The 14,373-nt window shown below is 40.2% G+C and overlaps 1 protein-coding gene across 2 annotated transcripts in view; it reads right to left on the reverse strand.

Moving 5' to 3' along the window:
* The window catches only part of SLCO5A1 (solute carrier organic anion transporter family member 5A1), a 156,797-nt gene that overhangs the window by 45,399 nt on the left and 97,025 nt on the right, over nucleotides 1-14,373 (reverse strand). For both annotated transcript variants that reach the window (XM_003797257.1, XM_023517554.1), the window contains one exon: nucleotides 12,092-12,256. In XM_003797257.1, coding sequence (XP_003797305.1) covers nucleotides 12,092-12,256 — 165 coding nt within the window. The remainder of the gene's footprint in view (nucleotides 1-12,091; nucleotides 12,257-14,373) is intronic.

Below are 14,373 nucleotides of genomic sequence, written 5' to 3' on the forward strand. Positions count from 1 at the left end.
GTACCGTGGCAACAGCCTAGCTCACAGCAATCTCAAACTCTTGGGCTCAGGGGATCCTCCTTCCTCAGCCTCTCTAGTAGCTGGGACTACAGGCCCCTGCCACAATGCCCAGCTAATTTTTTTCTATTTTTACTAAAGATGAGGTCTTACTCTTACTCAGGTTGGTCTTGAACTTCTAAGCTCAAGTGGTTCCTGCCTTGGCCTCCCAGGGTGCTAGGAGGCTTTTGATGACTAAGGCTTTCAAGGGGCCTCTGAGCTATCCTGTACATCAAGACAAGACAATCCTGGTGTTCTGAATGTCGATATGCAAACCTGGAGGACATGGGGCTGAGGGTCCTCAGAGCCCGGAAGACCCCTCATAAGGTGGTCACGTTTGTTTCTGATTTTCTGCTGCGTCTGTACATGCACACGTGCTTGGGAAACAAATCCCAAACATGAGGACTGGGCTACTCATTATCAAAGACGAGTGAAACAAAAACATTTCAGGTGAGGGATTTGGCCAACTGACATTCTACTGCGCTGTGCTCAAACACATGAAATTAAGACACTTAAATGTTTTTCCCCAAGAGCGCGAAAAGTAGCCATATTTGAAACGGCAAAGTAAACGGAAGCCGGCAACAGTGGCTCACGCCTATAATCCTAGCACTCTGGGAGGCCGAGGCAGGTGGATTACTTGAGTTCAGGAGTTTGAGACAAGCCTAAGCAAAAGTAAGACCCCTTTTCTACTAAAAATAGAAAAACTAGCTGGGTATTGTGGCAGGTGCCTGTAATCCCAGCTACTTGGAAGGCTGAGGCAAGAGGATCACCTGAGCCCAAGAGCTTGAAGTTGCTGTGAGCTATGATACCACAGCACTCTACCCAGGGTGACAGTGAGACTGTGAAAAAAAAAGAAAGGACGGAAGGAAAAGGGAGGGAGGAAAGAAAAGTAAATGGAATAGAGAATAAATAAATCATAAATATAAAACTTAAACTCTGGCTTCGCACTGATTCAGCTAAAATCTGTTTCACGTCTAACATGCTACACTTTTAAAGCAATAGCCTCTTTATCATTTATATTACATCTCCCAGCCTCTTTCAGTTTAGATGAAATAATCTCTCAGCCTTTTTCACTTTATATCAAGTCTCTTGCCTTCTATTTTCCTACCTCCTTCCTATGAGCCACACTTTTTCTCTCTTCTCACCAGTAAAATCCATTCCCTGCAGATAATCTTTCCTATGAATGTTTTCAACACATTCTGAGTCCCAGCCTCACTCTCTTGCCTTAGATTCTTACTCCTGGAACATCTCATAAAGTGAGTTACCCAGTTATTACTAATAGCTACTTTCCAAGCACTGTGCTGAGCCCAGCACATAAACTCCCTCATTTAATCCTCAGAATCTTTCATATGCATGGAAGTTAATGAAATTGTCTAAGGTCACAGGTAGCCTACTAGGGTCACCAGACTATGAGATCCTTGAGGGTAGGATCCCTCTATGGTCTCATATTGCTTCTCCAGCACTGTGCACAAGTCCAGGCCCACAGGAAAAGCTTCATAAACATTTGTGCACGGATGGGTAGGTGGATGGACAAATGGATGGATGGAAGAGTGGTTAGATAAGAGGCAGAGCAAGAATTTCCAGCCTGAGCAACAGTGAGAGCCCATCTCTACTAAAAATAGAAAAAACTAGCCGGGTGTGGTGGCAGACACCTGTGGTTCCAACTACTTGGGAGGCTGAGGCAAGAAGATCTTGAGCTGAAGAGTTTGAGGTTGCTGTGAGCTGTAATGCCACAGCACTCAACTAAGGGCAACAAAAGTTGGACAGTGTCTCAAAAAAAAAAAGAGTTTCAACAAGATCTGTGTGCCTCTAAAACTAATCCCCTTACCTACTTTGCCATATGTCTCATCTAATAAAAAGTTGGAGAAGAAAGAATTAGCACAATAAAAACTCTAGAATGTAAGCAGCCCCTCTGAGGACCAGTTTGAGCTATATAATATGGCACCATATTATGGATTGCTGGGTGTACAGCTTGCAAAAGTTGCCCCCTCCACCCCCTTTCACCAGCTACACTGCAGAGAGCAGGGTTTGCTCCGCAGTGCTGCTGCAAGGACTGCGGGCAGCACACAGACAGCTACTCTCTCACACCAGGCCTGGCTCTGCAGGGAAGCCTCATAAAGGACACCCGCTTTTACCCTCAGGGCACCAGCTCATAGGGAAGGAAGGAGGCCAGTGTGATTTGGATTCTCAAAAGCTACATACATTTTTAAAGTGCTTTCACAAAGATTCACTCTCTGATCTTTAAAGCAATCTTAGGGTAAATGCTAAACTTGGGCAGGGGTGGAGATAGGAGAGGTGCAGTTGAAGACTGAGTCCACAGTGACAAACACACTCCGGTCCTCTCAGCCCCCTTCACCTTTCTGGAACCAGCTTCTGTGCCAGGCAAAGTGAACTGGTCAATTGAATATTAATATTTAATATAGTATTGATATATTAGACGAATTGGTTCCTTAGTGTGAAATGACCTAAACCTAACACGATGTGTTGTACAGCACTAGAAAGGGAACCACCAAATGTCCGTTAATAGGGGACTGAGTAGACCACGATCCTTCCCCCCAGGAGAGCACCATGTGGCAGTGAGCAGCAACCAGCAGGTCTCTCTCCTGCCATGGTGCAGAACAGAGGGGACTGTATGCCGTCCTTTGGGTAAGAAAGGGAAAAAATACTCAAAAATGCATACTGATGTATGTAATATATACAGAATACACATATTTACTTAGATATTCAAAAAGAAATGGAAAAAGAGTAAACTAGTAAGAATGGCTTCCTGTAGAGAGAGAGAAAGCGAGAGAATTGGACAAAACCAGGATGAAAGCAAGGCCTCTCTGAATACACTCTGTTTACAATTTTGACTTTCAAACCATATAAATACAATACATAATTTAAAATAAATACTTTACTTAAAAAGTAAAAACAAAGTAATACCTAAAACTGAAAACAAATTAAAACAAATAAACTTCACAGCCTATCAGACATAACCAACCAGAAAAGAATTATTTCAAATGACTTTAGGACAGTATTTTGCACATGCATGGTAAGAGATGGCCTTTCAACCAAAGAACCACAAAGAAGTCTAAAGCTGCATTTAGCATTTCATGGTTAGTGATAATACTGAGAGTTGATCACTAACTTATACACACACACACACACACCCTTAGCTACACTAATTGAGTTGAGGTCCTTAGAAAAAAGAAATTTTATTTATGTTTACCTGGGTGGAGCTGGAACTTATTTTTCTTAGTAAAATATCTCAAGAATGGAAAAAGAAGTATCCAATGTACGCAATACTACTATGAAATCAATATATAATCACCTACACATTCATACGAATGGTAAAACATAACTATAGTCCAGAAAGTAGAAGGGAAGAGGAGAGAGAGGGGAGGGGCTGACGGAGGGGGAAGAAGGGACGGTACCTGGGGGGACCTCACCTAATGTACATGATGCAACAGTACATTTCAAAACTATTAAGAAAAGAGTATAATTATGATGGATGTAAGCATTTCACATTGTATATCAAATCAGTACACTGAAACCCATAAATGCATCAATGTACACAATTATGATTTAATTAAAAAATAAATTTTAAAAAGACTTTTAGGGTTAAAGAGATCATAATATAATATCAAAGAAGTAAAGTGATAGCCAGTGATCCTAACTTTGAAGTGCAAATATCAGTATAATCTCATAATCTTTTCTTCTCTTAGTTAAAAGAGGCCCAGAAACAATGAAAATATCCTAGCAATAACCATCCCTAGTGTCCAGATGATGATGTCCAAGTACCATTTTCTTTTAAAAGAAACCGAGACACCTTAGAGAAATATGACTGATCCTAGGTCTAGGCAGGAGATATGTAAGAGAAGTCATCTTTCGTCACACCAAAAAGCACAGAGACTGGAGGTGGTATCAGGATATACGCGCTAACTTTAAGGGGCTTCCAGTGGCCAAAGACTGGGCAATTGAAGCATTAAAAGGAAAAATGACTGCAATGGATTAAAGCACATCAAACGCATAAATCTGCATTCAGAATACTTTTTAAAAATTTATTGGTCATGACCGGGAGAGGTGGCTCATGCCTATAATCCTAACAATTGGGGAGGCCAACGTGGGTGGATGGCCTGAGCTCACAAGTTCGAGACAAGCTTGAGCCAGAGTGACACCTCATCTCTAAAAATAGCCGGGTCTGTGGCAGGCACCTGTAGTCCCCACTACTTGGGAGGCCGAGGCAAGAGAACTGCTTGAGCCCAAGAGTCTAAGGCTGCTGTGAGCTATATCCCCCACAGCACACTACCAGGGTGACAAAGTGAGATTCTGTCTCAAAAAAAAAAAAAAAAATCAAAAAAATTTATTGGTCACTATCCAAATTTGCTAAAATCTAAATTTTTACTCTGAAAAATCAGTAAATAAAGAGAAGGGCTCAACGTAAGAAATAATGGTCATTCAATGAACTGATCTGAAACAATTCAAAGAGCGCAAGCATGGACATTCCTCCCCAGCACCTCCCGGTTGTCTCTGTCCTAGGAGGTTTTTGCCAACTTATTCCTATGATCCAAACTAAAATAGACCTTTCTTATAATTCTGCTCGAACGTACTTACTTCTCTTAGCAGGCAGGGTGTAACAAAATGCCTTCAAATACCACTCGAAATTAGACCAATACAAATTATTTTAATTCAGAAAACCTAGTAAGATTTCCTAAAGGAGATTTAAGTGCAACAAAGTCTCATAACAGAAAACAAGAAACCTAATTTTTATTGACCATCTACTATATACCAAATGAGTTAAGATCTAATTATCTCATTTAATTTTGTGTAACATCCCTGGGGAATTATGACTCACATTTTAGAAATAAGAAACTAAAACTCTGAATGGGTGACGTGGCTCAAAGCAAACCTCTCGTTAAGTGACCAATCTGGGACTCACAGAGACCCTGACCTACCACATCAGGATCCCCCCAGCAAAGAAAAACAGGGAGTGTTGATAAGGGTCCCAGCCAAAGTTTGGGGGATGCAACATTCCTACAAATACCAGAGTGATGAATCAGTGAATAACTAGAGTTCCTTTCTAAGAAAATAATATAATTCTATAGGGAATGTGGAAATCAGTGTTCACATTCGTATGATGCACGTGGCCTTGGGGAAAGTGTTATCTAAGATTTTAGAGCAAGAGGAAGTTAGAGTTCATTCCAGTCCAAGTTTTTTGTTTTCTAAATTAGAAAAGAGGACTGGAAAGAAAGGCTGATAAGCCTGAAGTCATACAGTGGATTGGTGGCATGAGGGCAAAGATGATGTCTGCCTTACGCCCTGGAAACATCTGGTAGGGGAAACATCAGCAGACCTGGCATCAGCCTGAGCTGTCCTGCTGAATTAGGAAAGTGCATCTCCAGGGTGCTGACTCCTGGTCCAGACGTGACATGTTCACAACCGTGTTGCTTTCTAACCCGGGGTCTGAGGCATCTGGGCATGGTTTGTAACAGCTTGTCAGCATTGTTTATTGATAAAAACAAACTCTACGATTTGTAGCTGTTTTCACCAAGACCCCTGGAGAGCTCTGCTGTTGAGGCTGTGTAACCAAACACAGCAGGAACCTATGTGACCAGTAAAGATACAGGAAACGTTTGAAACATTTAAAACATTTTAAATGTACAGAGTATTTTTAAAATATAAAAGACTCCCAGCCAAGACACCATTTTGGACTCCATGGTTCCTGGGTGTGGAGAGAGAAAGTGGATCCTGCCACACCCTTCTGAGGGGGACAGTTGGAACCTGACTCTTGCCACGAGACGTCCTGTGCCTGCAAAGTACATGCTTATGCAAAGGAAATGATGATGCCACATCATTTCCTTTCCTGAAATAAACGTGATGTGCTGCTATTGTCCTTTTAGGTAGATCCTCTGGGTCTTAAAAAGATTGCTGGAAAGTCTTGAGCCCTGTTTAACTGCCATCACTAGTGCTCTAGTGAAGAACATGGCACGTTGTAGACAGGCATTCAAACACTTCTTTTTTTTTTGAGACAGAGCCTCAAGTTGTGGCCTCAGTAGAGTGCTATGGCATCACAGCTCACAGCAACCTCCAATTCCTGGGCTCAAACGAGTCTCCTGCCTCAGCCTCCTAAGTAACTGGGACTACAGGCGCCTGCCACAGCGCCTGGCTATTTTTTGGTTGCAGCCATCATTGTTGTTTGGCGGGTCAGGCTGGATTCAAACCTGCCAGGCCAGGTGTATGTGACTGAAACCTTAGCCGCTTGAGCCACAGGTGCTGAGCCTCAAACACTTCTTAAATCAGTTCACTAGTGAAAAAAATAAAGAGAATCTGAATGTCTTAACTTACTGTCCACTATAACAAAAGTTCTCATTAGCATTGAATAAAAACAAGTGTAATTCAGTGTAATAAAGATCTCTCTGCCCAAAAGACAAACAGACTATAATTGTCATTCGTAGTTCTTAATATCCTCTATTTATCTCAAGATTGGCTGAGATTTCCTACGTGAGAAGACACTCACAGCTGCTACAGAAGGTTGGTTTTTAAGAACCTTCCTCTTCTCTGTCACAGCACACTACATTTGAGCCTGGTGTCAGCCCAGATCTCAGGGTCAAATGCCATCACCTGACCTTGGAAATAGCCAGAGATGCTAAAGCACATCCATACCTAACATACTGGATTTGTATTTAAAAGTTTAATTTCAGCCAGGTGTGGTGGTGCACACCTGTAGTCCCAGCTACTCGGGAGACTGAGGCAGGAGGATCACTTGAGCCCCGGGGTTAGAGGTTGCTATAAGCTGTGATGCCATGGCCCTCTACCCAGGGTGACAGTTTGAGACTCTGTCTTAAAAAAAAAAAAAAACTACTCTGACGGAGGCACCAGTCACTCAGTGGACAGGGCACTGCCCACACACACTGAGGCTGGTGGGTTCAAACTCAACCCGGGCCAACTAAAACAACAATGACATTGAAACAACAACAACAACAAAAATAGCTGGGTATTATGGCTGGTGCCTGTAGTTCCAGCTACTTCAGAGGCTGAGGCAAGAGAATCACTTAAGCCCAAGAGTTTGAGGTTGCTGTGAGCAGTGATGCCACAGCACTCTACTGAGGGCAACATAGCGAGACTCTGTCTCAAAAAAAAAAAAATTAAAATTAAAAAAAAACTCTCATAAAATTAAAAAACACATATAGAAAAGCTGTTTAAGTCTTCAGATGAATGAAACAAATCCAACCACGTTCATATCTGCCTTGCATCTAAACATACAGTGACTCCCAGAGGCTGCTATTGGAGTTCAGTGGTACCACCTTGAATCTCATCAGCCAAACCCCAAATTAGTGGCTGAAAATAGATGGCAAATATTTGGTTATTTACCAATAAAAATTACAGTAATTTTTTAAATTATTCTTCAATCTAATCCCCTTTCCAACAAAATAAGTATCTTGATTATTCTAGAATGAAAAACAAGTACGAATTTTCCAAAGCTACTTCCCTTGTAAAGACAAACTAACACCTAGCTCTTTATAATTCTACACACCAAAGGGTGGGTTCCCCAGCACAGGTGATGCTGAAAGACCAAAGTGCTCTAAAAATGGGTGCTGTTAACCATGGTTCAGTGTCAAAGGCTGCCGCTGAGTGAGTTGAAGTAGAAACTTAACTCCATCAGAATGTTCTTTCTCTGGAAATAGTGAAAAACTGAACAGACATGTTGACAATACCACACCCCTACTATATTATTTCAATAAAAATCACACATGGATATTATTTATACACGCCAAGGAGTACAAGACTCCAGCATCCTGGCTCTACCACTTACTATTTGCCATTAAGCAAGTTACTTAGACCTCTAGGCCTTTGTTTCCTCATCTGGAAGATGGGCACAATTAATAACGCCTGCGGCATAGACATTAGTTACATGGATTAAATGATGGTATCCATACAAGATTCTTAGACAGAGTTTTCCACTTAGTAAACCCTGAATCAATGTCAGGCACTGTTTTATTATCATCATATTACACAGATTTCATTCTCAGACCTGTTCAAACTGCACAACTTCATAAATCATAACTGCCTTTCCTATAAATCTGATTAGGTTATATTTTCCATTTATATTATAACTGAGCTCCAGCATTACCTATGCTGCAGAACAAATCACTGTTCACTACTTGATTTTATCCTCACAGCAGTGCTGACACAGGGAGGTGGGGGAGAGTGTCTCCATCTTACAGATCAATTTCCAGTTTCAGCTGAAGTTCAGAGAGATGAGTGGCTTCCCCGAAGTCACTCAGCTAGTAACAGGCAGGGGCTGGATGCAAAGGGCCCACGGTTCACTTCCCCTGCAGGTCTCCTCCTGTCAGTACCTGCTTTTCCAAAATACCAACTTCATATATTTAATATTTCAATATTTAATTAATTTCAATAGATTGATGAGACCCACCCGGTGGCAGAAAGACCGTAAACAGGAAGGTGCCCTGTGATGTCTTCCCTGGGTTGGGTAGGAACACACTACACAGAGGGGGAGTGAGGTGGAGTCCACTGAGGTGTTTCAACGACACCCCGCATCGAACACTGGTGCTACCACCTCCCACCGAGGCACAGGTGTCCCAAGGTGTGTTGAAGTAACTGAAACAGATCTCCCGCCCTATCTCCAGCACCAGAAAGCACTCCCTCATCCCCTCTCTTCCCCTACCCTCCTTCCCTCTCTCTCTCTCCCTCCCTCTCTCTTTCTCTTTCTTTCTCTCTCTCTCTCTCTCTCTCACACACACACACACACACACACACACACACACTCTGCCTCCTGGCATTTAGAGTGCTCTCTGTTTCCGACCTAGGGATAAACTGCTTTTTTTTGGTGGAGAAACCCTTATCCTCCCCTCCCGCTCTGCCTGTGCTCAAGCTGTCCTTTGCAGGGAATAAACATCTTTCCTCTAAACTCCAAAGGATCAAATTCTACTTTCCCTTAAAAGCCTGGTTAAAAGCCTTTTCCTCCATGAGATGCAACTCATTACCCCACCAGCCAAAATAATCTCTGCAACCCAAATCTTCTATTAATTGATTTAAACAGCTTTTTCTAACATAGTTCAGAAGCTTTCCCCTCTCGTGTCCATGAGCAAGGTAAGGTGCTGGTCTGAGTCTTCAGATTCCCCAGCGAGGCACAAGGCCTGATCCTTGCGTATAGCTGGTGTTGAATCCCAGCATGAAGGAGCAAAGGATGGAAGCCAGGCCTTTTGGAAGCATCTAATGCTCTGTCTTCACCCACCACACAAGCAAATTGCTGTGGAGGATTAAGGTATTTGCCCAAATAATTTTTAAAATCAAAAGAGAACTTGGACTCAGAAACATTGCCAGTTGAGAAATTAAAACTATTTTTAAATATTTTTCAGATCAATTTCTCAATTATTCATTTCATTCCATATGCACAGAAAAAAGAATTTTAGACAACAAAAGAATTAAACAAAATTATTTTTTAAAAAATGCTCAGAGAAGAGGAAGGATTCAACCAATAAAAATTCAAAAACCTGAAAGTTTTACAGAGAATTATCATTCCTGTTTAATCTTACTATAACAGGCCCCACTCTCTCTACTCTTAGCCAATCGAAATAACACTTGACTATTATTATTTGTTGCCTATCTGTAAAAGAAATAAAAAATAAGTAAGCAGAAAATAAAAAGCCTTTTATCAGGACACAGTGGACTACCAAACATTGTATCAATTGCACTGGCAATGATCCAAAAAACAAAAATTGCTGATGATGAAACGAGAACGGAGTTGGCACTCTGATATTGCTTCTCCAATGCTGACACTGGAGCCAGGGATGAACAGACTCGGGGAACTGGCCTTAGTCAACCCTGCACTTCCCCGGCCTTTTGGCCACACCACTTTGGAACTCTGCAGCCCACCCAGACCCACCTGAACTCTTTATTCCATTTTCCCACAAGGAGCTGCCTATCTGTCTCTTCCAGTAACTAAGAGTTGGCTTTGGTCACTATGCATTCAAGGCAGATCAACTCATACCAGCTCAGCGATGTGCCACTGCCCAGTAACCCTGGGGGTCAAAACAGCACATCCAGAAGGAAATGGGATGAGTTAGACAGCTCTTTCCCCTGGTCTGGCTGGAACACGTACACTGAGGACAGGTTCCTGAGGACAGGTACCTGAGGACAGGTTCCCACGTGTGTCCTGGGGAACACTGTTCAAGAAGAAGATGCCTCTAAAAAAACTGAGTTGTACAGTCAAATAAGTGTGGAAAAGACTATAGTCTGAATCTTCCTCTGGGGGTTTCACAGTGCATGTTGGTATGTGAAGGGTGACAAAAAGTCCTCCAGTAGGGTGGTGCCTGTGGCTCAAAGGAGTAGGGCGCCAGCCCCATATGCTGGATGTGGCGGGTTCAAACCCAGTCCTGGCCAAAAACTGCAAAAAACAAAAAAAGTCCTCAAGTAAAAAACTCCATAATACTCTGTTGAATTGAGCAAGCACTATATTTATTTTACTAGTAAACTTCTTTCCAGTAACACCTTTTAATGTTAAAATTCAGTTTGGGAAGTTCTTAGACTACAATGAACAGCTGTGTGGCTCTGAATCTAGCTACAAGACAACTCTTGGTTTCCCTGTCCAAGAATCATTGCTTAACAAGGGGTTAGTGGAAGTGTTAAACTAGAAATGGAAGGTTTAGATTTTCTAACACCCAAACCATAAAATAATCGGAAAATTTTACTTCAATATAGGAAAACATATGTTTTTGAAACCAAGATGGAGAAAAATACATTTTTAGGTCACAGTTACAATGGCCCACAGCAGTATCTTCTTTACAAAAATATTTACAATCCTGGACCCCCCAACCCTATTTTTTTTTTTTGAGACGGAGCCTCAAGCTATCCCCCTGGGTAGAGTGCTGTGGCATCACAGCTCACAGCAACCTCCAATTCCTGGGCTCAAGCGAGTCTCCTGCCTCAGCCTCCCAAGTAGCTGGGACTACAGGCGCCCGCCACAACACCTGGCCATTTTTTTGGTTGCAGCCGTCATTGTTGTTTGGCGGGCCCAGGCTGGGGATTCGAACCCACCACCTTAGGGGTATGTGGCTGGCGCCTTAGCCGCTTGAGCCACAGGTGCCAAGCCACCCCAACCCTATTTTATGCAAGATGAAGTGCAGAACAAAGTGATTACCCAGATATTTCAAATCTACTTCTATTTCTACTTCTATTCAAATCTACTTCTATTTCAAAGTGATTACCCAGATATTTCAAATCTACTTCTATTTCTGTGGTGATAGAATCTCACCTGTTTGTTTTCAGATAGTTCAAGTTTACAGAGTTTGAATATAGAATTGGAGAAGATAGGAGCTTAAATCTCCTGTGAAGTCATCATATCTTAAACTGTTTAAATATATTTGATTTTAAAAATTGAGCCTTTAAGAAGACACAGTCATTTGGCCATCTTTGATATCACCAAGAAAATATCTAATATTACATGATATACTAAAAATTCCCCCAATATCTAAGAATTAATGTTTCCATATTTCTAGATATCCAATTTACTATGAAAGCAGACTGGAGTATTTAGTACTACGGGTACATATATCAAAGACTTCTAAAAATCAGTTTGCCCAGACATAAAGTATCTATAATAAAATTTATAAATGTCCTTTTAAATTTCATACAACTCCAGCAATTCAATTAAAATCTGTTCACATTTATGAAGGGAAAATCCTGATATTACAGAACTGATCTATATTTCAGATTATCAAATTTTTTTAACATAACACTTTAACCAAACCAACCCATAAAAAGATCTATTCAGATGTCATTGCCTATTTCATTTTTTAAATTGAGAATTACAGAACAAAAATATACAAAATTCCTCCTTTCCGAAACAAAGTTGGTCAATATGGCACATGGTAATACAATCGGAATTAAACATAACACATTCCAGGATTTCCATTCCTAACATCTGGGGGGAATGGTAGCTGTTAGTGAACTTGGTTAACACTTGGATGTTAGATTGAACTTTCTCTTCAAACATTCCATTTCATGGCCAAAAGGATCATGTTTTCAAGAAGCCCTAACGGCAGTACCTTACCAGTGTAGATGCTGGCATTGGAAGCTGGGATACCAAACTGTGACTCGATGAACTTGGGAATGAAGGTAATGAAAGCAGTTACAATGGCACTCTCAGCTGTGTATGACAAACTCACAAAAAGGAATGTCATGTTGCTTAAGATCCTGACAGCTGCTCTTGGTAGGTCTACAAAATGACAAAAATGACAAATGAATGTTATAAACAATGGATGGAAAACAAAATAAAACCGAATTGTTTTTGAAATGAACTGGAAATAGCCATTCAGCAATATTTGCCACAAGAGAATAAAAATAGAAAGAGCTGACGACGATTAGAAATCAATCCCCTTATTTAACAGATTTGGTTTTGGTTTGATTTTTTTAAAATTTCAACCAGGATAAGAAAATTAAGTAAAGTATCTAAAAACATACCTATACATAAACATCCTTATAAGCAGTACCTTCCTGATGATTCCTATTAATATTTCAAAAACTGTCTAATTTGCATTTTTTTCATCAATTAAAACAACATTATTCTCTGTTAAGACCTCAAAGTAAATTGGTGGGACCACATCTACGGTGCATCTTACAAGGATACATGTGAAACTTACTAAATGTAGAATATAAATGTCTAACACAATAACTAAGAAAATGCCGTGAAGGCCATGTTAACCAGTTTGATAAAAATATTTCAAATTGTATGTAAAACCAGCACATTGTACCCCATGACTGCATTAATGTACACAGCTATGATTTAATTTTAAAAAAAGAATTATAAATTGAAAGACCTTATACTAAATGTCTACTGTACCTGCAATATAGTCCTAAAATACAATTTTTATTTCACTCAACTACCATTTCTCAGAAAAAAGCACTCTGAGTTGACATTTCCCTGGCCCTGCATGTCCACAGCAGAGCAACAGGTATGTCTGGCTCTCTAACCTCACCACGAAACACAAAATAGTCACGGCTTACAAAGCTAACAGGCCATCAGGTCAGACACTCCAACACACTCAGACTGAAGAACAAAGAATCATGATCTTCAAAGGGGAAAGAGATTCCCACGATGGGCGCTACCCCTCAAAGAAGAAAGAAAAGTCTCATTCTTGAGCCTAAGCATTTATTTCACAGAACTTGCTGTAGATATCCTTCAGAATCTATGTGCAAGTATTTTCACTGTAGCATGGTTTAAAATAACAAAAAAAAAATGAGAAATTTTTTTAAACAGTGGGAAGTGTTTAAATACATTATGGCACGGCCAAATAATGGAACATGATGCGATTGTTAAAAATGAAATATAGCCATATGCACCAGTGTAAAAGAACTCCAAGACATATCAGAGCAAGCTGCAAAAATACACATGCATGGGTGCGTAATCATGTGTAAGTAAAATTAAAACAAACCAAAACAATGTATTTATACATGGTCAAACATATGCTTTGCAGTATACATAATAGGAAACTAGTAAGAGCTTAAGTTCTGTGAGTAACATGAAGATTGGGAAAGAGAGGAATAAAAGGAGATTCTTGTGTGTGTGTATACTTTTGTATTTTTTGCTTGTTCGTAACGTGAATTAATGTATAATTATCTATCACCCCACCCTGAGCTTCAGCTGAGGCTGCAGGACAGAGAGCTATAAAGCACAAATATTCATAGTGCAGAAACATGAACAGCTAGAAAAGGAAGGGGGGATGTAAATTTATGTAATCTTTACATATTTTCACAAAAAAGGTAAGTTTCACTATTTTTGACAATACACTCATCTCAGAGAACAGTTATCTCCTTATGTTCCAACATAATAAAATCATTTCATTACAATGAACCGAAAACTCTTATTTAAAACTCAGAACATCAAGAGACTATTCCTCATCTTCATTTTAACATTTCAATTACATTTTCAACATCTTAATTTAATTTTTAAAGTTGAGATTAACGTTTTGAAAGCAACATTAAGATGCATGATTCAGTTTTGAATACGGGAAAAAAACACCAGAGAAAAATATAATCAAAGTACTTCATAAAATTATCCTATGTTCTCTCAGAAACACTGTAAATTAAAGTCATTTAAAATTTAAAAATTAGGAAGTTAAGAGTGCATATGAACATTTAAGGATTCAAATTAAGCTTAACATTATATTAAAAGCCAATGTGTTGAATCTAAAAACATCTGGAGAAAATATGAAAGAAATTCTTCATGAAATAACATGCACCATAGGAATATTTTAAGAGATACTACCGGCTCAGCACCTGTGGCTCAAGTGGCTAAGGCGCCAGCCACATACACCTAAGGTGGCGGGTTCGAAT

This window comes from Otolemur garnettii, unplaced genomic scaffold (assembly GCF_000181295.1).
Source record: "Otolemur garnettii isolate 467f Iridium unplaced genomic scaffold, OtoGar3 scaffold00113, whole genome shotgun sequence".
Taxonomy (NCBI): domain Eukaryota; kingdom Metazoa; phylum Chordata; class Mammalia; order Primates; family Galagidae; genus Otolemur; species Otolemur garnettii.